The following is a 22657-nucleotide window of genomic DNA, read 5'->3' on the forward strand; positions in this document are numbered from 1 at the left end:
AAGGCATACCCACAAGGCACACTTGTAAGGCATACTGGCCAGGCGCATGTCTCATGACTCATAATCGAGGCATGTGCGAAACATAACAAATCATAACATAATAAGTCATATGACCCAAATGAGTCATATGCATGAAACAATAATATACCTATGACGCATAATCATGAGTCATGTAAAATCCTTTTCTGTGCCAAGCCATGTTCGTGACATATCATTAGGAGTAATCAGGGTTCAGATTAGTAAGGAGAGCACTATATAAGGAGGCTGGTATGGCTGAGGAAGATAGACTCTCTACACTTTGTTTTAAGTAATTTCCTTACTTATTACTTTATTTGAATGAAACATCTTTACACACTTTATTCTTTACATCTCTTACGAGCCTAAGAGTGATATCTTTATCACTTTATGATGATAGGTGTTACCCAAGTAAGTATTAATAACATAGGCCGAAGGGTCTAAGAACTATTAAAGAAGAAGTCTTAAAAGATATACATAATATTATATATATATATATATATCTATATAGAAGAAAGGTATTAATGCCCATCGCTTTATATTAACAAGGATTTAGAAATGTTATATTTTATTACTATCATGCTATTACTATATTAGCGTCTTTACTACTTATAGTTGTACCAAGCTTTCTGCCCTCTTGGGCACTACTAAGAAACTCTTAATAAAGATACTATTTCTTTGGAGGTAATTCTCATCATCAATAACCAATAATCCGATGTCCAAAATCGACGATAGAATACTACCCACAAATCTCTATATTAGAGATATATATACTATATTGTAACTTTCTCCCTGTGCCGTCCCTGTTTGGTTGGTCAGAAATGGAATTTATAACAGTTATTTGACAAAATACCCCTCGGTAGCGCTGAATTTCACAAAATGCCCACCGGAAAAAATGTTTGATAGAGTGCCCTTCTGTGGGTTGCAATACCGTACAAGAGCAGAAATGAGGGTCCAGACCTTATTGAAAATTTGTTCCTAAGTAATAACTGCTATGAACCCAAAGATCTCTTTCCATCTTCAGCTCCATCCTTCCACTATACTTGTGACACTTTTATATCTTCCAGTAGTCTCAATATGGCTTTATCACTAAAGCAATCCTTTGAGACATTCTCTGACTTCAAAGTACAACTTCACAAATAGGCGGTTGCAGAAAGCTTTGTGATAAAAATCAAGAAATTGGACTGTTCAAGGTGTGTGGTAAAATGTCACTCAGCAGCTGACTGTCCATTTCATGTTCATGCAACATGGAAGAGAGAGGAGAAACGAGTCATCATAATTGCGTTAAATCCAATGCATACCACCTGCCTAGGGGCTGCACCAGTATCCTGTGCTTCCTCAAGTCGGTTCGCTTACCTCTGTGAGGCTGTTGCTAAAATACTTACAATAACCAGGAATACAAGGCCTAAGGAGATTTAACAAGCCATGCAGCTTCACCATAATACTCGTATCGGTTATCCTATAGCACGTAATGTTTTTCAATATCTTAATAATCAAGATATGAGTCTAGAGAGAGTACAATTTCGCATATTGTCGTCTTACATTCAGAAACTCTCTGAGGTTGACCAAATGGGTCGGTTTCACCTCAGTGGCTACCAAGAGAGTAGGCAGTTTCAATGCTTATTCATCAGCCATTCTGCTAGCCGGCACCTCTTCTAAAGATCTCCCCAAATTGTCGCTGCTGATGGCACTTTTACCAAGTCAAAGTTTCGTCAAACCCTTCTCTTTGCTGTAGGAATTGATAGTGATACTCATGTAATACTACTTGCATGGTCTCTGGTCGAGAGTGAGAATCAGAATTCATGGGAGTACTTTCTTCACAATCTTATAAGGTACTCTGAATTTGGTTTACCTTTTCTAGACTTATGTTAAGATTCAGTAATAGTGCGATTCTAGAAATTCATGAGTCTACAACTACCTTTATCAGTGATCAGGATAAAGGATTAATAGCTGCTGATCAGATTCTGAATAAGACTATAAGAGCCTATTGTTGTCAGCATATCAGCAAGAATGTGAAAAAGGATTTTGGAGTGGGTGCTAAAGACCTATTTTGGAAGCTTGCACAATCATCCAATACAGCTCAATTTAATGAACATATGAAAGCCCTGACTGATCTAAAGCTAAAAACTGTATCGTATATTAAGGATATTGGGCTAGATGTCACGAATGTGGCTTAGCGAGGAAAGGGTTTTCACGTGATGCATAGTTATGAGTCACAGGTATGTTATTGTTTCACACATATGACTCATTCGGGTCATATGATTGGTTATGTGTAGGATTTGTGATGCTTTCGCACATGGCTCAAATATGAGTCATGGGACGTACATAGGGCCAGTGTGCCTTGCGAGTGTACCTTGCGAGTATGCCTTGCGGGTAAGCCTTATGCATATGATTTATGTTTCGCACATATGACTCGGTCAAGTCATATGATTGGTTTATTGTGGTATGATTTGTTTATGAGTTTTTTGTACATGACCTCGCTATGAGGTCATGGAGTTTGAACATGTGACCATGTTGGTCACATAATTAGTTTGTTATGATTTTGTTTCGCACATGTGACCACTCTAGGTCACATGACTATGAGCGGAAGAACACTATATAAGGAGGCCAATGCGGCCGAGGAGGATAGGTTCTTCACGCTTTGTTCTAAGTACTTTTCCTACTTATTACTTTAACGAATATAAAACATCTTTATGATCTTTATCTTTATTGCAACGTTATTATTATGCCAAGGAAGGTTCTTCATGCAGACGAGTTAGAGAAAGCTTACGATAGGTGTTCCCGATAGAAGACAAACGTCTTGTACTATTGGTAACGTAGGCAGAGGCCTAGAGCTATCGTAAGACAAGGGAGGAAAGAGATAGAAACGAGAAGTATCGTTCCCCGTCACCAATAACTAACTATCCAGAGAGGGATCGTTACATTACAAAGCGTCACCTAGTGCCACCCCAAACGATACAAGACAGCATCCTTCAACCGAGACTGGGAAGGAGATATTGACCTCGACGATCAAAATCTTAATCTAGGAGGATTCAGCGACGCCCTAGACCACGTCTCAGCAGAACCCTCGAGATAAGCAAGTCCAGTAACCTCAGAGAAAGGATCACCAGTCGATAGCTCTCCTGCTGGAACTTCACGACCCGAGAGAATGTCGGGATCTGCAGTATCTGGGCCACCGGCCCCAGCCGTTCCGGCACCAGGAACTAGTATACTTGGGATGACTGAAAATCAGTTTCAGGTATTTCTCGCAGCAACAAGAAACACAGGACAAGGCAACATCTAACAACCAAAAGTGAAGGAGCTCGACACATAAGAAGGAGCTGAAGATAAGCTATGAATATTCTTAGTCCAATGCGAGGGATATTTTGCCGTTAAGGGATACGGAGATCACCATGATGAAATTAAGATTCCATATGTGGAATCTCTACTCAGAGGACTCGCGGGACAATGGATCATGCCCTTCCAAGATAGAAGGAAGCAGAGAGAATGGGTCACATACGAGGAGTTTAAGGCAACACTCTTTGCGCAATTCAGAGATCCAAATGCCAAAGAAACCGCAAGACGAAAGCTGGGAAAACTCCAACAAGGAAAACAAACATTCTCGGCATACTGGAACGAATGCAGGCTATTGGAATACAAGGCTGAATTTGATGATACTACTCTCTATATCATCGTCCTGAGAAACTGCAGCGAGAAACTCCGAGATGCATGGGGAATCTCAGACTTGCGCTATACCACAGCAGAACGATTTGCAAGATGGGCAATCGATAAGGAAAGCAAACTAAACATGGTTCAAAGCAACTCGGAAAACACTATAGCACATAGGGTGTTCCAATCATCCAGGAATGTGGATGGGACCTTCAAACCACAAGCAGCTCGTAGAGAAAGTCGAGCATTACCACCAGGCGAGCCAATTGAATTAGACAAGTCAAGAGCAGGACCTGCTTTGAACCTGTCTAAGGAAGAATACACCAGAAGAATGAACGGGAAACTCTGCCTGAGACACGGGAAAGCAGAACATCGCATGCGAGAATGCAGAAGCCGACCCAACAGCGGATACCAAGGGACCAGAGCTGCTGGAAATAATCGTTTCCAAAGTCAAAAAAGGAGCAACAATCGCGAAATGATCGCAGAAGATTCACCGGTGGAAAACGACGAGGGTCCCCAGTAAACGGCGGTCTGGGAGATCCAAGATGTGGACCTGGAAAACCCATCAAGATAGTGAACTACTACATGGCACTACACACGCAAAGAGGAGAGGGAGATAGAGATCATGTGATGATCAAAACAAAGATATACAATAAAGAAAACCAAGAAACAACAATATATGCAATGCTCGACTCTGGAGCTACCGAAGACTTCATCGACAAAGAAATCTGCGACAAATACGGCCTCCACACCAAACAAGCAAAGAAAATAAGACAAGTCTACCTAGCGGATGGGAAGCCAAGCGCTATGTGTCCTATAATCCATACGACGACAGTACCTAGGGACATTGACAGCCATAGAGAAACAGCAACCTTCCAGGTGGCAAATCTTAAAAACCATGAGATAGTCCTAGGGATGCCATGGTTAAGAAAGCACAATCCGACGATCAATTGGAACGAGAATAAAATGATCTTTACCAGCGAACTATGTGCGACACAATGTCTCAATAGTTCACCGGTAGTTTACTCGACACTGATACGAGAAGCATAAGAAGAAATTTTTTGGATGCAAAGTTTAACAAGATACGGCAAGATAAGAAAGTCCGGATATGAAGACTGGACCAAGAGGCAAGAGTGCCTACCAAGAGTTCCAAAGGGGCAGCAGGACACGACCTGTATGCCAACGAAGAGATCAAGATACCTGCCAACGGACAAGCAATGATAAAGACAGGAATAGCCATTAGACTACCAGAAGGCACCTACGGACGGATAGCACCCAGCAGTGGTCTGGCAGTCAAACATCGACTCATGACCATGGCAGGGGTGATCGACATCGACTATACAGGAGAAGTCAAAGTGGTCCTAGCCAACCTGGCTTAAGAGGACTACCAAGTCCAAAAGGGCGATCGTATCGCACAGTTGATAATAGAAAAAATCAACAATGAGGATCTACACGAAGTAGATCAACTGGAAGGAACCACAAGAGGAGAAAAGGGATTTGGAAGCACAGACCAAAACCAGCCCGATACAACAACAAAAATCGAGATCAAGGAGATCACAGCACCAGCCTTTGGGAGGTACTATTGAAGAGAAGATACAACAGGAATTCTCAAATGGACATACGAAGACAAAAAAACAGTCCTAGCAAAAATCAATATCAGCACAGAGCTAGCAATCAAGGATAAGAAATACCAAAGCGAAAAGAGATGGAAAGAATTGATTCCAAAAGAATACCATCAATTCACGAACCTATTCCAAGCAGAGGAAGCTACAGGGCTACCACCTCGAAGACCAGGAATCGATCACGAAATTCAGCTGGACAAAGACGAAAAAACAGGAAAAAAAAAGGAAATTCCCTACAAAAGGTTATACCCACTAGGAGAAGCAGAGCTTGAAGAACTTAGGAAGTACATCGAGTAAAACCTGAAGCAAGGATGGATCAGGGACTCTTTCGCATCAGGGGGATCGCCAATACTATTCGTCAAGAAAAAAGACGGAAAAATGAGACTCTGCGTAGACTACAGAGCCCTCAATTCGGTTACCAAGAAGGATCGATATCCACTACCCTTGATTGGAGAAGCACTGGATAGACTACGGTCAGCAAAATACTTCACCAAACTTGACATCAAGGATGCATACCACAATATACGCATCAAGGCAGGAGACGAATGGAAGACTACATTCGCCTCAAGATACGGAATGTTCGAATACTTGGTTATGCCCTTTGGGCTAACCAATGCACCGGCTTCATTCCAGAGATGGATCAACAGGGTACTCAATAAGTACCTCGACATTTGCTGCATCGTATACTTGGACGATGTACTCATATACTCGGAAAACATACGACAATGCCAAAAGGACATTAGCAATATCATGGCCGCAATACAAGGATCACCAATGAAGATCAAACCAACAAAATGCGAATTCCATAAAGAAGAAACGGAATATCTTGGATTCATTATCAATCGCAGTGGGGTCAAGGTCGACCCAGTCAAAACAGCAGCCATATGGGATTGGGCAAAACCAAACAATAAGACAGATGTTGAATGCTTTATGGGATTCTGCAACTTTTATCGGAGGTTCATAGAGGGGTTTAGCAGGCTTGCAAAACCACTCTATAACCTAACGAAAAAAGACAAGAAATCTTGGCGTTGTTGGCCTTCGACTGGGGAGAAACGGAACAAAAAGCATACGATGCAGTATGAACGCATCTAACATTGGCACCCGTATTGGTCCATTTCAACCCAAACCGAAGGACAATGATCGAGATGGACGCCGCAAAATATGTAGGCTCAGGCAAACTATCGCAACAATGCGACGATGGAAAATGGAGGCCAGTATCCTATCGATCCAAGACAATGACCCCCGCAGAGTGCAACTACGATGTTGCAAACAAAGGACTATTAGCAATAGTTCAAGCATTAAAAGAATGGAGGAGATACATTTCGAACAACGACCATCCAGTCCGAATTCTAACCGACCACAAGAACCTGGTGCCGTTCTTGACTACGAAAGAATTGAACGACCGCCAGATAAGATGGATGGAACACCTCAGCAAATACAACTTCAAAATCGAATACCGACCAGGCGAAGAAAGTGGAAAACCATATGCTCTCACAAGGATTGCAAGCGACAAACCACAAATGAAAGAAGATGAAAGAATCAAACAAAAAAGACGAACGCTATTACCAAAAACCTACTTTGAGGCAATGGAGGTTATCCAATTCACATCAACGGAGGAAAGAGAAATCGAGAACGCAAACGAGAAAGACAAAACAATTCAGACAATAAGAGAAGCCTTGGAGGAAGGAAGAAAAGAGATGAAATGAATTGCTCTGGGGTTATGCCAATGGAAGGACGGAAATATGTGGTACGACAGAAAACAATGGGTCCCGGAAGAAGAGGAGATAAGGACAAACATCATATGACAACACCGCGATATCTGAACAGCAGGACACGGGGGAACAGCTAAAACCACGGAATTCATCACGAGGTCATTCTATTGGCCAGGACTGTGTAAAGATGTCAAACGATATGTTAAAAACTGCGATATATGCCAAAGAACGAAAACGGCTAAACACGCACCATATGGATTACTAAAATCAAACAAAATTCCCGAACAACCATGGGAAACAATTACTATGGATTTCATCACAGACCTACTAACATCGGAAAATTGCGATAGCATCTTGGTTGTGGTGGATCGTCTGACCAAAATGAGCCATTTCATTCCGGTTAGAAAACATATTAACAAGAGGGATTTTATACAAACCTTCTTCAGAGAGGTCTTCCGACTTCATGGCCTACCCAAGAATATCATCACCGATCGAGGAATACTATTCACATCGGGATTATGGAAAAAGGTAACCGGAGAAATGGGAATACAAAACAGAATGAGCACAGCATTCCACCCACAAACGGATAGACAAATGGAACGGGTAAATGCGATACTCGAACAATATTTAAGGGCTTACGTCAATTATCAACAAAATGATTGGTACAAGCTGTTATCAATGGCCGAATTCGCATACAACAATGGAAAGCAAGAAACGATTGGCACCACACCATTCTTCGCGAATTATGGACAACATCTACAAAGTCAGACCACATATCATACGATTAATGATGTGATACCGGAGAAAACGGATATGGGAAAACTACATGAAACCTTACAATACGAGATGAGTCAAGCACAACAATGGTAAAAAGAACAATACGATAAGCACCGAAGACCGGATCCGAACATACAACCAGGAGATATGGTATGACTAATACCACGCAATATTCAGACAACATGACCATCAAAGAAATTGGACTACAAGAAAATTGGACCCTTCAGGATATTGGAAAAAGTGGGCAGCCAAGCTTATAAACTCGACCTTCCCCCCTCAATGCGAATACACAATACATTCCACATCTTACTCCTCGAATTACACAACGACAATAAGTTTCCTTCATAAACACTTATTCCTCCCCCTCCGATCGAACTCGACGGAGAACCAGAATACGAGCTTGACAAAATAGTCGATTCCCGCTTCTTCTACGGTCACCTCCAATACCGAGCCAAGTGGACAGGATATTCTCCTGAACACGATAAAACTTGGTACTTCGCACACAACTTTGAAAACGCTCAAGATGCCATCTCAACCTTCCACCAGCGATACCCAGGCAAGCCTGGCCCAGGTGACAAACACGTTCAACCAAGACAAAGGAGAGGGAAAGACTCCTGCGCCGTTGCAGCAACACGAGGGCTGAGGCGATAGCCTCCACCAAACTACACCCACCAGCCCCGAATACTCATTCATGGGGCCAACTGACGAAGAACTCAAGGAAAGGGAAAGACAAGCACAGCATAACGCCATGTCATGGACGGTATGCTATGATGATGGTTGCCAAATACATTTTGGCGACAAAGAAGGCTCGGGATGGTTCCCGAGAGAATGTCGAAAGCGTGGCCCATGCCCAGACCACGTCCTGAAGCATTGGCAACAATGCTTCAGAAATGGGTGCAGGATACAGAGGGCACAGAAAATATCTGCGAGATTCTACCCGCAGAAGGATGGAAGCCGAAAAGAGTTGGAAGGAGAAGATGCCAGAAAGGCATGGGCTGTGAGGACGCGGTCCAAGGAGGGAGGGGCCCAAAATTCCTCGGCAGACACGGAACCGGATGTCAGGAGCCTACACAGGCAGATCCGGGGACTCCGAGAACAACTGGGCCAAGCAAAGGCCACAATTTCGGCAAACGACAAAACGATCGCGGAGCTTAGACAGCTGAACGACAATCAGCGGCACACGATCGAGATGGCGAATCTGATTCTGGAATCGGTAAGGGTCAGATGGAGGACGGCAGATGAAAAGTTCCACAAGCTGAGAAGGACCATGAGCTCGGCAGGACGGGAACTATTGAAACTGGGAGAAAAAGGCTGATGGGACTCAGGCTTAGGAGGAGGGGAGCTAATATCACGAACGTGGCTTAGCAAGGAAAGGGTTTTCACGTGACGCATATTTATGAGTCACAGGTATGTTATTATTTCACACATATGACTCATTCGGGTCATATGATTGGTTATGTATAGGATTTGTGATGCTTTCGCACATGGCTCAAATATGAGTCATGGGACGTACATAGGGCCAGTGTGCCTTGCGAGTGTACCTTGCGAGTATGCCTTGCGGGCAAGCCTTATTCATATGATTTATGTTTCGCACATATGACTCGGTCAAGTCATATGATTGGTTTATTGCGTTATGATTGGTTTATAAGTTTTTTGTACTTGACCTCGCTATGAGGTCATGGGGTTTGAACATGTGACCATGTTGGTCACATGATTAATTTGTTATGATTTTGTTTCGCACATGTGACCACTCTAGGTCACATGACTATGGGTGGAAGAACACTATATAAGGAGGCTAATGCGGCCGAGGAGGATAGGTTCTTCACCCTTTGTTCTAAGTACCTTTCCTACTTATTACTTTAACGAATATAAAACATCTTTACGATCTTTATCTTTATTGCAACGTTATTATTATGCCAAGGAAGGTTCTTCACAAAGACGAGTTAGAGAAAGCTTACGATAGGTGTTCCCGATAGAAGACAAAGGTCTTGTACTATCGGTAACGTAGGCAAAGGCCTAGAGCTATCGTAAGGCAAAGGAAGAAAGAGATAGAAACGAGAAGTATCGTTCCCCGTCGCCAATAACTAACTATCCAGAGAGGGATCGTTACACTAGAGCTCTTTTCTTCACTCCACTTTCCTGGCTGTCGTTACACTCATGACACTTGTAATATTGTAGAATGCATAAATTCAATCTACTTGGAGGAGTAAGAACAGCCAGTTCTTACAATGTTAAATACAATTTGGTATAAGGAAATGGATCGCCACTATCAGCGCTATGAGAAAGTGGAAGCCTGGTTGCAGCCTGGAGGATTTCTCATAACCAGCTTTGGAACTGAAAAGTTGAAAGATGGACTTCAGTTTGCCTGTCAGTATACCGTTCAAATATCTGATCTCGATAATGCACTAGTAACAAGGGACTATTAATGGTGCTAGAAGATATACCGTCAATTTGGAGTCATGGAAATGCACCTGTCATCACTTTTTTGACACTGATATTCCATGTGTTCACTCAATTGCGGTCATATACTGTCTCCAGAAGGCACCGAATGACTACATGCCAAGCTATTGCCGAGCCAAAACCTATAGGAAGAGCTACAGAATCAACTTACCGGTTGTGAATATTGAGCATGTTTCTACATTTGTAGCTGAAGAGAATTCTAGCTCTCTTGAAAGCCTAGATGCGGAAGCGGGGCAGGTGGGGGGGATTAGTGTTGGGTCAGATTTGGTGCCAGAACCACCTGTGACCCGGGTACCTTGAGGAAGGCCAGCAAAAAAGAGAAGAAGAGTTGGAGACTACCTATCTGGTACGACTACTATTGGGGGAGAAACTGCTAGTAGGGCACCTCCCTGATGTTCTACTTGCCATAAAGTTGGTCATTATTCTCAGACATGCCAACAATCTCATACTTAGTTCTTATTACTGTATATTAGCGTAATACCTTAAAAACTACATAGATCTACAATTGTCGATCTTGATTCACCATCTTACCAAGGGCCCAATTTTCAATGTGGTCTTACGGGAAGGTGTGGAGGGGGGCACTCTATCAAACATTTTTTCCGGTGGGCATTTTGTGAAATTCAGCGCCACCGAGGGGTATTCTGTCAAATAACCGAATTTATAAAGGTTATCGGCTTGTTAGCATCCTTCTAGGTTGTGGGAACCTTGGCATGGTTAGAAGGTCTGCCTTGTTTTGGTCTGGGTGCTAGGATATTGTTCGTTGCCAAAATTAACCGCGCACCAATGATCCATCTCAACACAACGCTCTCTTTCACTCCACCCTTTCAACATCATCTTGAGAAATAAATTTTACCAATTATTACTTTCAGCTATGTACTTACATTTTTTATTTTTACTTCCACCACCATGATGGTGGGGTTGCTTGGAGAGCATGGTTCCAATTGCTGCAGTTTTTTCTGGCGCGCTAGGTGCGCGGTTAATTCTGACAAGGGACTATACTTCCACTTGCTGATCTTTTCTCGGAGAATTCCCTGTGGAACTCGATTTTTACTTCCATATCCGAGTACTCGACCTCTCGGGTAGTACTTGTGTAGGGGGAAAGTATTGGGACGAGTAGGAGCGTTCTCTGTCTGTGCAAATTGCTCAATTTGGTATCCTCAATCCCACTGCTCATAATTCACAGAGATCAAGCCCACTGCTTGTCCCAACACTTTACCCCCACCCCGTGTACCGGTACCTGTACTCGCCAAGATTTATTCTTCTGGTCACACTCAACAAATTTTGGCCAGAGGAAACTGAAGTCTCCCCCCTTTTGCTCACTCCCAAACACAGTGCTCTACTGTATTCTTGTGGGGGTATACGGTATCCGGTCGTCTACCTATATTACACAACCGTTGAACGGTGAAATAGTTTGTAGAGTACTCCCCCACTCGCACTCGCACATAGAACTGAGTACGCATCGCCTGAGCCAACGAATTATTCCTCCTGTCTTCTTTCGCTTCGCCTCCCACAATCTCTGCCATCACCTGGATTCGCCAAGCATCCTTCACACGCACGGCTCACCACTCCCACCGCAGTGCCCAGCCATTTTCTTCATCGAGCTTTCTGCTTTCCCCCCCTTATCTTGTGTTCCCCTTTGCAACACTTTCAATTCTTTGACTACGGGTTCTTTTTAATACCCCCTATCTCCGCTCCTCTCTTCCATTTCTTATCCTCCCCTTCCCCTTCCCCCCTCACCACCGTGGTCTCTTTTATCAACCACATTATCCACAATGGGCGGTTCTCAGTCAGAGGACTCCTTTGAGTTCGTGGACACCCCGCCAGCGTCGACACCTCAACCGGCATCCGACTCTTGCGGTGTCCGGACCACTGACGTGAGTACCATCCAATTCCCGTGATATCCCCTTGTTGTCAACTTTGTCACCACCTGTCAACTGGGGAGCATCAGAGCTAACTTTTCTACAGTATCCGGCTATTCCAAATGCGCCACTCCCTGCTGAAGGCTCAGGGAACGACTCCTGGTCCAACATGCTCATGTTTGGACTCTTGCTTGGCGTCCCCTACTACCTGAAGTACAAGGTTGGCGGTGGATTCAAGACATTTTTGTTTTTCGCCCTGATCGTGGATCTTCCGATCCTGGTTGGGTTCTGGGTTGTCATGTCCACGTATTCGCCGAGGAAGAATGAGAAAGTCAAGCTCCCTGGAAAGGGTGTTGAGCACTATCTCCAGTTCCACAAGCAAGAGGATGCCGTGAAATACAAGGGTGGTACTAAGATTCCTATGGAAGTTTTCTATGAAATGTATTTTGAGGGCGATGTTTCCTTCAAGGGAGACTGCTTGGAAATTCTTGAACACCGTCACGACTGGGCCAATTTCCAATTTACAAAGGGTCTTTTCAAGCACTTTTTGTTGGGCATGATTCCGGAGTTGCTTGTGCACTCCCGCTCTCAGGGTGAGAACCTTAACTTTATCACCTTATTTCCGAATTTGTGCTAACGCAAAATACAGATGAGGAACAGGTCCGTGATCATTACGACCGTGGTGATGACTTTTATGGTTGGTTCTTGGGCCCACGCATGATCTACACTTCCGGTCTTATTTCCGACATCCACAAGGAGGAGTCTCTCGAACAGCTCCAGGACAACAAGCTCAAGGTCGTTTGTGAGAAAATTGATCTCAAGAATGGTGACCGTATGCTCGATCTTGGCTGTGGATGGGGCACTCTCGCTCGCTTCGCTTCCAAGAGCTATGGCGCTCACGTTACCGGTATCACCCTCGGTCGCAACCAAACCGCATGGGGAAACTCTGGCCTCCGCCGTGATGGAATCAAGGAATCTCAATCGAAAATTCTGTGCATGGATTACCGTGATACTCCCGTGCCCGCTGGAAAATATAATAAGATCACTTGCTTGGAAATGGCCGAACACGTCGGCGTCAGACACTTTGGAGCGTTCCTGAATCAGGTTTACAACATGCTCGAGGATGATGGAACCTTGTTCTTGCAGATCGCTGGTTTGAGAAAGTCTTGGCAGTTCGAGGTAATAAGCATCTCCTATTTCGGATATTTTGCCTAGGATGACTAACATGGGTTTCAATAGGACCTCATTTGGGGATTGTTTATGAACAAATATGTATTCCCCGGTGCTGATGCTTCTACTCCTCTTGGTTGGTTCGTTGATAAACTCGAGGGTGCTGGTTTCGAAGTTAAGAGCGTTGATACTATCGGAGGTAAAAATATCTTTCATTCCACGTTGCCATTGAACCCTGGCTGATGAACTTATAGTTCACTACAGCGCTACTCTCTGGAGGTGGTACAGAAACTGGATGGCAAACCGCGAGAAGGTTGAGGCCAAGTATGGGAACAGGTGGTTTCGCATCTGGGAATTCTTCCTTGCCTACTCGAGCATTATCTCTCGCCAGGGTAGTGCTACTTGCTACCAGATTGTCCTCCACAAGAACTTGAACGCTTTCCATCGTGTTGAGGGCATTAGCACCCAGTACCAGCTCTCCGGAGCTCTTTCTGTTAAGAGGGATTAAAATTTTGTTGTCTTGCATTTCAAATTTCGGGGCGCTATTTGGTTTCAAAATAGTGGGCAGGTGAAAAAAGTATTGTAAGCATACACTGGTATATAGACGGCGGTGGTGGGGCTCCCACGGAAAAGCGAAACGAGCAGTGTTTATAATTGTCAATTAATACGAACATTCAATTCTGCGTGAATTGGAGGTATGCTGGTTGGTATCAAGTGATAGTTTTGTCGGGAATTGGAGTAATGATTGGTTCGGGGGTTTGGCATCGTGAGTGTTTAAGATGGCATTTGCCGAGGTTGATCTTGCGGTACTCGTAATGTACCCTCAAGAGAGTGCCTAGTCTAACAGCTTACCGAAAGTAACAGCTCAACGAAACTTCCAATTTGTAATTACGATCCACTACAAAACATTCTCAGATGCTTTTCTTACGGTGGGACTTTGGTTTTGATAAGCGTGAAAGTTGAGTTGAGCTGTTACCGGTACGGTACTTTCCTTAAGTTGTTAGGCACTCTTTCGAGAGTGCCCAAGATTGTGAGCAAGCGAGCAATCAAGAGTTGTGGTGGAGCCACAACCTTGGCACGGGTACTGTGCCGGGTACTTCGCGTTGATGTTGCTCGAGCATGCGTCTGGGCGAGGGTGGGTGTGGCTGGATGAGACTTTGCCGCCACCAAAAGACATTTATCTGCTATCACTCGAATATTCTGATATAACTTAGTGAGCAGATGAATGCCACACCTTGACTTTTATCAAATTTTCGTTTTGAATTACAAATACAAAGGCGATTGATATTATTTTGTTCACCAGCGTGTCACTGTAATTCCCGCGTTCCAGTACTCGCGTAGTGGCCACCCAGGATATTACCCGGAGTCTACCGAGGGTAACTTTGATGGTGCTGTATTATTCGTGGGCCTTAAAGGCAAACACCGCCAACGAGTTATTACTAGTGAAGCGCGTGCCGCATACAATTCACCTATCCGTCCTTGCCTTTTCCCTTGTTCCTCTAGTTTGCTTCTCCACTTGAATGATTCTCGCGATATCTAGCCCCACATACCAAAGCTTTGAGAGAGTTGTTAGATTGCCTGGAGACCCCACCACGATGACCTCCCGACCTGCGGCACTCTCCCAAACATTCCCATGGATCAAAACACCCCTTATAGTCTCCGCCCCCATGCGCCTAGTCTCGGGCCACCAACTCGCAGTCGAAGTTTCCAAAGCCGGTGGCATAGGCTTTTACGGACCAGGCTACGACGTAGACCCGGTCCCGGGCGCTCTCCGAGCCGCCCGCGAAGCCTTTGCCCTCTCGGATCCTGCAGAGGTACTACCCATCGGCGTCGGCTTTCTCCTATGGAAAGCTCCGCTGGAGCCGGTGCTCGATGTGCTGAGGACGTACCGCCCGGCCGCAGTCTGGTTATTCGCGCCGAAGGACGAATCGCAGATGCAAGAATGGGTGTACGCTATCAAGAGTAACGCTCCGGGTGTGAGTATCTGGGCGCAAGTCGGCAGCCTCGCGGAGGCACAGTCCATCGTTCAGTTGGATGTCGATGTGTTGGTACTCCAAGGCGGGGACGCGGGCGGTCATGGGATCTCAGGGCGTAGGGGGAGTGTCATGCAGCTTGTACCTGAGGTTGTAGATATGCTTGGCCAGAGAGATGGTAGGGGAAACAAACCTTTGACTGTCTTGGCTGCCGGCGGGATCATAGATGGACGAGGGGCTGCAGCGGCGTTAGGCTTGGGCGCGCAGGGGGTTGTGCTCGGAACGAGGCTTATTGCTTCTACGGAGTCCGAGGCGCATGCTAGGTTTCGGGGAGCCGTGGTTGGGGCTAGGGATGGAGGGAGTGGTACTGTTAGGTTTGTTTACATACTTTGGCGTTTAGTATGGGGTATGGGGCTAATAGTGGGGTTATGGTAGGACAAGGCTTTACGACGAACTCCGTGGAACGGGGGATTGGCCGGAGCAGTACGATGGTAGGGCGATTGTCAATGATACGTTTCAGGATGACGTTGGCGGGCTATCGAAGCTCAGAAACAAGGAGCTTTATGATAAAGCAAGGGAGGCAGAGGATTGGAACAGGCTGACCATGTTTGCGTATGTTGCGTCCCCTTTCTCAATGGGTGTTTGAAGTGGAATGGGGCGAGTGAGAACTGATGAGCGATTTGTAGTGGGACTGGAGTGGGATTGGTAAAGGAGGTATTACCCGCTGGGGAGATTGTGGAGGAGGTTAGGCGCGAGGCAGTTGAGGTTATTGAGCGGTTGGGGAAAGTTTATGCTTAGCGATGGTGGCTCCGTTGTACGGGGGGGGGGTTACTTAGCACCATACTCAGATGTAGTCTTCAGCGGATGGCTTACTTAGTGCTATCTTATGAAAACAAATTTGGCTCGATTGTGTGACTGCTGAATACTGATTGCTCTTATGTGAGCCTTCACATACTTGTTACAGTACTGGGGGGGATACGCGCCGGTGTCTGGGTGGGAGGAAAACAGGTTATTTGGGTTTAACCTAAAGGTCTTGGAGGCCTATGTAGGAGGTGCCACCTGGTCGAGGGTAAACTGCCGGCAACAAAGAGACTTGTATGACATTGTGTTGAACCTGAACACAAATTGAGAAGAACAACTCCCAGAATTGTTTCAAATTGTATCGCAAAAGACTTATACCACCATGAGCTAACTAACTGAGGCAATTGACCTTCACTGTACCACGTCTGACAGGAAAACTCAGTCCTCACAATCCATAATAACATCTGGACCGCTCTACCTTTTAGAGATGTGGCAGGAAAAACATTTGCAGTGGTTGTAGTGGATGGATTGTTGCACTCACGTTACCTCTTGTAATGGAGACCTCTTTCGCATGTAGTATCACAAAAGGTGTGTATAAAGTATTGATTTAACTTGTAGTGTAGGAAAGAACTTAAGTGATTGTGTGAGGAGCCTGTACAGGAGGTTCCTGGACCTCGCTATTTAAACAAACACCTCACTCAACCCTAATCCTGTGTGACTCATACCTTCACATTACCATATCCTATGACTCACAATTATAAGTCATGTGAGATTCTCAGTTGACTTGTATGAGTCAACTGTGCAACATATCTAAACCAATCATAACCCTTATAATAACTTATCTGTAGTAAATGCATCACATGTGTGAGACTCATGACTCATAAGTATAAGTCATGCATGAAATTCATAATATCATATTACTTACAACTCTGAGTCATCACAGTCAGGAGAGACTGGACCCAGCAAACCAGGTAGGTGGGTACCCCTTTTAAGCAAAGCTTAAAAGATAAAGCAGAGGCAGAGATGTTGTCGAACCCCCCTTGATATCAAGGAAGACGGTGGACATCTAGGACAGGAGAGTTTGCCTCATTCTGAACTTATGAACAATGGTAGTAGAGATATTGAAAGTGTAGAGGCCTGCTAGAAAGTAGCACTGATGTGAATGGATGAGGCCAACAGACCTGGCAATGAGCTCCAGCCTTGTAGTTACAATTCTATCCAGGATTTTGAAGGTAGTCTCAAGTAATACAATTATTCTGAAGAAGGCAGGGATAGAGTGGTCTGGCTTTTTGGGTGTAGGGATGACAATGCCATTGGCCCTCTTCATACCTGGTGGTGGCATCTGTGTTCCAAGAGTGAGCTCAGGAGATGTACCAGGATAGCAGGGTTGAAGGCATTGACCCTCTTCTATATCCTGTAGGGGATAGAATTTGGGCCAGGGGTGGAACTGTTAAATGACTTGGACAGGCCCCTAGCGATTTCCTCAGTAGGGATAAATAGCATGCCAGGGTACCAGTATAGTAAGGCAGCAGATAGGAGAGGTGGCTTTATGGGGAAAAAGGGATTGAGGAGTAGTGTATCGAGTTGAAGAGGGGAGGAAGCTCCAGGGAGATCAAGGTACCTCTCTGGTTTAGCGCTATAGGCGGCCTTCTTAGTCCACCAAACAGAGTAAGGGGAGACTAAAGCTAGGAAATCCTTCCAGGATTGCCTCTTGACCTGCTTGATGGCCTGGAAGTGAGGATAAGCATCTGGTAGTATGTTAAGTCTACTTAAGTATCTGCAAGTTCTCCTCTAGTCTAGCAATCAACTACCTCTACAGATTAGAACTTAATTGAGTAAAGCTGTAGCTTAATAATATTAAGTTTTACGGTTTCGTTTTTTAACTCAGCTGTTGATTATCTTTATCTTTATTTTCAGAGAGAATACTTCAATGCAGTCACAACCTTGGGATCCATTCTTCTAGCAGGAGTCTCCTTTACATCTCTTTGTTATATTAACCTTAAAAATCACATTTCTCATATTCTCCCTGGTGGCTTCTGCTTTATTTCTCATTCATACTGTGGGAGACTTTTCATGGCATACTAGCTTATATCTTTTGCAATAGTAGTCATTTTTTCTTTGCTTCAATCTATTCTAGAATTATAGTTTTTTAACTATATCATCCTTAAAACAGCCTCATGGTTAAGCAAGTTAGCCACCTGCAATGTTACTTTTTCTTGGTAGCCTCTCATGACCATCAACATTTCTGTTATATGCCTGATAGGTCCTGAATCGAATACTGTACCATCAACTATATAGATATTTTGTGGGTTATTGACTTTGGTAATGGATAATTGATAATTCATAGAAAAATTGTAGTCTATGAAGCCTTCCATTACTCCTGAGTCAAGCATCACATTTGTCATTACAGGTTGTCCATTTTTGATATAATATGGTATTTATCTCATGGTATGATTCAATTCGAGATTGGTTGTTACTATGTTGCCAGTTACCATTTTTAGTTTCAATATTTCAATCCTGTTTTAACTTTCATCCCTTAGATTCTGTCCTTTTGTGCAATTTTCTTCTTTAACCTTCCATCTTTTAAAAGTTTCACTTGTTCAACTTCTAACTATTAAATCATAGTCGAAGTTAGTCATATATTGATGATCTGTTATATTTTCCAATTTCCTGCTACAGGGTCTTTATTTTTACATTAAAGAGGTAGCTATACTCTCATTTGTCACTACTATTCTTTGTTCAGTAGATGTTGAAACCTGTATTCATTAGTAGCATCGATACTTGTTCTATTGTATCACTTCCTTACATTGTTGTAAGTAGTTTAGAGGTTTTCTTCATTGCAAATAGCTTCTTGATATGCTAACAACTACCATCCAACATGCATCTACTACAGATAAGTTATTATAAGGGTTATGATTGGTTTAGATATGTTGCACAGTTGACTCATACAAGTCAACTGAGAATCTCACATGACTTATAATTGTGAGTCATAGGATATGGTAATGTGAAGGTATGAGTCACACAGGATTAGGGTTGGGTGAGGTGTCTGTTTAAATAGCGAGGTCCAGGAACCTCCTGTACACACGCTCCGTCACTCCTATTTTCCTCCCACATAGTTTGGCAACACCACATCAACTATCGTGGGCCCACCCACTCCCCTCTCCCCCCATGATGGTTCCTGCCTAGGTGCACAGTTAACGCCTCCATCCTCTCCCGCTTTGGCCTCGCTTGTCTCTTATCTGCTTGATGGAGGAGTTATCTGGGCTCGGCTAGTAGTCCTGTCTTGCTAATAGGGGCTCGCTTAGCTTTAGCACAGTCGGCTTCCTCTCTTCGCTTCCTGGCGGCACTGGCAGCGGTGGAAGTCCTTCTCCCCACTTGCATGATCCCTCTTGGGGAACGCCTTGGCTAGTAACTTCGGGGGCTATCTTGCGGTCAGATCTGACCATATCCTCCTAGTCACATGGTTCAAGTTTTGGTTGCCTTCCTCACCTCGCCCTGCGCCTCCCTACTGCTGGTGGGATCCCTTCCACTAAGTGATGCTATCTCTCGGAGAACAAGGGACTACATGAGAGACGCGGTAATATGTCAGTTCGGTCTACGGTTGGGTTTGTACTGGGGCCTTTGGCCCTACCTCCACTTTCCACTTTGGTCGCGTCGACTTGCACCCTACTGCCTCTCCTCCTTGGCTGGTACCCTACTACCTCCTCACTCTGCCGCGTGGCGTTCTGGGGTTTTGGCCTGCTGCCGGCCCGTGGTTGATCTTTGGCTGGCACCCTACTGCTGGGCGGCATCCCCTCTGCCAAACATCCATTCCTTAGGCTTGGTACTGTGGCCTCTGTTCTCGATTGGTGGGCCATGGTATTGCACTACTTCTATGGCTTAGCTGGTTGGGGGTGGTTCTTTAAATAATGGCAAATCTGGAGGTACGGTGAGCAGTGGTTGTTTTCCTTTGTGGCCTCTATGGGTCTAGTAGTTTACGGGATGGAGTTTTTCCTTATGCTTTCCTGCCTAGCTTGTTTGGTTTCCTTCCTGTTGGCTATATGTAGTTAGTGGGTGGGGTTTTCTTTTGGGCGAGGAATCTTCTTGGGCCTTTGGTTGGCTTCTAGGCGAGACCCTTTCGTGTTCAAGTCATGAGGCCTGCGGGCTGGGTACCTGAGTTGATCGCCCTTGGAGTGAGTGTGGTTGGGCCCATACCAGAGGGTCTTCGGTGTACGGATTTTCTCTTGGTCCGGTGTGGAGGAGTTTTGTTAACGCCATAGCTAGCGCTGCATGAGATATTCTTATACCTTAAACAAGTAACTAAATGATTATAAAAAAAATAAAAATAAAAAAGAACCTCCTGTACAGGCTCCTCACACAATCACTTAAGTTCTTTCCTACACTACAAGTTAAATCAATACTTTATACACACCTTTTGTGATACTACATACGAAAGAGGTCTCCATTACAAGAGGTAATGTGAGTGCAACAATGATCTTTATTATGAGAAATGATGGTAACAATATGAGCTCATTGAGCTATCGAGTAATTAATAGAACAGAAGTGGTAAGGTTATTACTTGTTGAAGAACTAAGTAAGAGAGAGTAGAATGGTTACAATATCTGTTTATTCATTTTCAGTCCCTTTATTCAGTTGATTTGTATCAAGCCATACCTTCATTGTCAGTATATTCATTCATTCCTTGTGTGTCTTTCTATCTATCAATAAAAGAGTTCTTAATGTGTACTTTGGAGAAGGACTTGTAGTAGTAAGGTATATGAATGTCAAGTTGGTTATAGTGTTAGGAATACCGGGATCTGATACCTAGGAATTACTCTAAGTAGGGTAACCTTACCTGGAATCAGAATTCCTAGTCTCCAACACCCCCCTCTGGACCCCTTATAGGGCCCGCATGTCATCATACATATCAGTCTCAGTTGCGTCCTGTGACTATACTAGTACAGAGTTGAAGGTGTCAGAATAACACCATATATGTCACCGCTATTCATCTGACCAGATCCCGTTCGCAGGGTATATGGGAGGGGATCCTTGGTTAGGTCTGAGAAGTAGAATAGAGTAAATCCGTCAACTACCCAGAGGGTTACTAGGCTTCAAAATGTAATATCTGTAGTACAGGCCATAAGTGACAGGACGTTTTTGTACAAAGAGATCATATAGAATGGTAAAGGATCTCAACAAGAGACCAAAACATTCACATTCTTTCTACAATAACCTGAAGACTCTAGAACGCTAAAGAATACTACTGTAAAAGCCAATGGACTACACAGAGTATTGCAACTAGGTTTTAAAATATGTGATAGCTGCGAGAAAGACTCCCAATACTACAATGGCGAAATGTGTTACCTAGAGCAACTAAGGATAGCCAACTGAGGGAATCTTTATCTATCTGGTGGAATAGCTTTCTGCAAACTAGTAGGAAGTTCTCTAGAAAATATCTGTCAGTTGAGTAAAGTGTTATGAAGGTTTGAAGTCAGGTGACCTAAAAAAAGTTGTGATTACAACTACCTTAGCAGATACAACCCGCAGATGAAACTAATCATTTCATCAATGATGGAGACAATTGGGGCCAACTCAGTTCAACTTGAGAACTAGGTCACAAGTCTACAGACTATAATGATTGGATAACTACGATTGGGAACTGTATGATTCCTGGTTAGTTATATCATAATTGCCGAAGAGGGTGTGATGATTTTCAGGGTCTCCAGGTGTTCACACCTGTTAAGAATAGCTGACATTACGAGTTATGATCAGTGAGGTAGATAGTTGTATAATAAATAGATGTAGTCTGTAAATACTCAAATGCGGAATATAAATATCAAAGTACTTTCCAAGCTTTAGATATAATGAAGCAACTGAGAAGAGACCTTAACTATATAATATTGTTTTTACGATTCTATATTTTACTTTACCAAATTTTCTTCACTCTTAGTAGTCATAAACGAAACATGTAAACTCGAGCCTTCCTAGACAATCTCTGTCTACAGAAACGAATCTTAGTTGGTCCAGACAATTCTGAAGTCTATCAAATCGTCTCTGCCTAACATAGAGTCTACGTTCCCTTATTTTCTTTTATTAGCTGGAAGTAGACGGAAGGAAGTGGTAGAATGAAAATTAGTGGGGGTGCAGAAGGCCAATTAGAGTACTGAAGGTAGTGGGAGCAGAGGAGGACATTAGATAGTCTTTGGGTAGTATATTGTTTATTTTTTTTTTAATTAGCTTGAGGAGTACACAGAGTAAATGAGAGATTAGTAGAGAATATATCAGAGATTTTGATATAAAAGTAATTGCGGGAAGGATAGAATAGGTGATCTCAGTTATATATTTATACTCTAGGCTTTTTCTCTCAGTTAAAGTACTAGACTAAATCATTTCGTCTTGCGATATAACTACAATACTACTACCATTATAAATTTACTACTTAGATAACTACAGCTACTCTGAATAAAGTGAAAATTTAGTTAGAGATTCGATAGATATAAGAAGATTCTCATCTGAATTTATTGAATAAAAAAATCAATACTTTACGTACCATCCCTTTAGATCCAAAACAGTAGCTACTCTCTTAGGCATAAACTCCCACATCTAATCCAAAAACTCTCCCTCTATATTATGAGTTTAAA

At 43.7% G+C, this 22657-nt stretch overlaps 2 protein-coding genes; both read left to right on the forward strand.

Moving 5' to 3' along the window:
- Window positions 1–11665: 11665 nt before the first annotated feature.
- Window positions 11666–13977, forward strand: GSTUM_00009583001 (uncharacterized protein). XM_002840794.2 has 5 exons: window positions 11666–12108; window positions 12200–12686; window positions 12743–13272; window positions 13333–13462; window positions 13518–13977. The coding sequence occupies exons 1-5, from the start codon at window positions 12007–12009 to the stop codon at window positions 13769–13771; spliced, it is 1503 nt and encodes a 500-aa protein (XP_002840840.1). The 5' UTR covers window positions 11666–12006; the 3' UTR covers window positions 13772–13977.
- Window positions 13978–14688: 711 nt separating this feature from the next.
- On the forward strand, window positions 14689–16143 carry GSTUM_00009584001 (uncharacterized protein). XM_002840795.2 has 3 exons: window positions 14689–15610; window positions 15672–15848; window positions 15923–16143. The coding sequence occupies exons 1-3, from the start codon at window positions 14859–14861 to the stop codon at window positions 16032–16034; spliced, it is 1041 nt and encodes a 346-aa protein (XP_002840841.1). The 5' UTR covers window positions 14689–14858; the 3' UTR covers window positions 16035–16143.
- The last annotated feature ends 6514 nt before the right edge of the window (window positions 16144–22657 follow it).

Source organism: Tuber melanosporum (genome assembly GCF_000151645.1).
Source record: "Tuber melanosporum whole genome shotgun sequence assembly, scaffold_59, strain Mel28".
Classification (NCBI taxonomy): domain Eukaryota; kingdom Fungi; phylum Ascomycota; class Pezizomycetes; order Pezizales; family Tuberaceae; genus Tuber; species Tuber melanosporum.

Bases quoted from the DNA above. Each gene is read 5' to 3' on its own strand.
- GSTUM_00009583001 (XM_002840794.2), top strand. From the start codon at position 12,007: ATGGGCGGTTCTCAGTCAGAGGACTCCTTTGAGTTCGTGGACACCCCG. The intron at 12,109-12,199 runs GTGAGTACCATC...ACTTTTCTACAG, and splicing joins GCGGTGTCCGGACCACTGAC to TATCCGGCTATTCCAAATGC. The intron at 12,687-12,742 runs GTGAGAACCTTA...CGCAAAATACAG, and splicing joins TGTGCACTCCCGCTCTCAGG to ATGAGGAACAGGTCCGTGAT.
- GSTUM_00009584001 (XM_002840795.2), top strand. From the start codon at position 14,859: ATGACCTCCCGACCTGCGGCACTCTCCCAAACATTCCCATGGATCAAA. The intron at 15,611-15,671 runs GTTTGTTTACAT...GGGTTATGGTAG, and splicing joins GGAGGGAGTGGTACTGTTAG to GACAAGGCTTTACGACGAAC. The intron at 15,849-15,922 runs GTATGTTGCGTC...AGCGATTTGTAG, and splicing joins AACAGGCTGACCATGTTTGC to TGGGACTGGAGTGGGATTGG.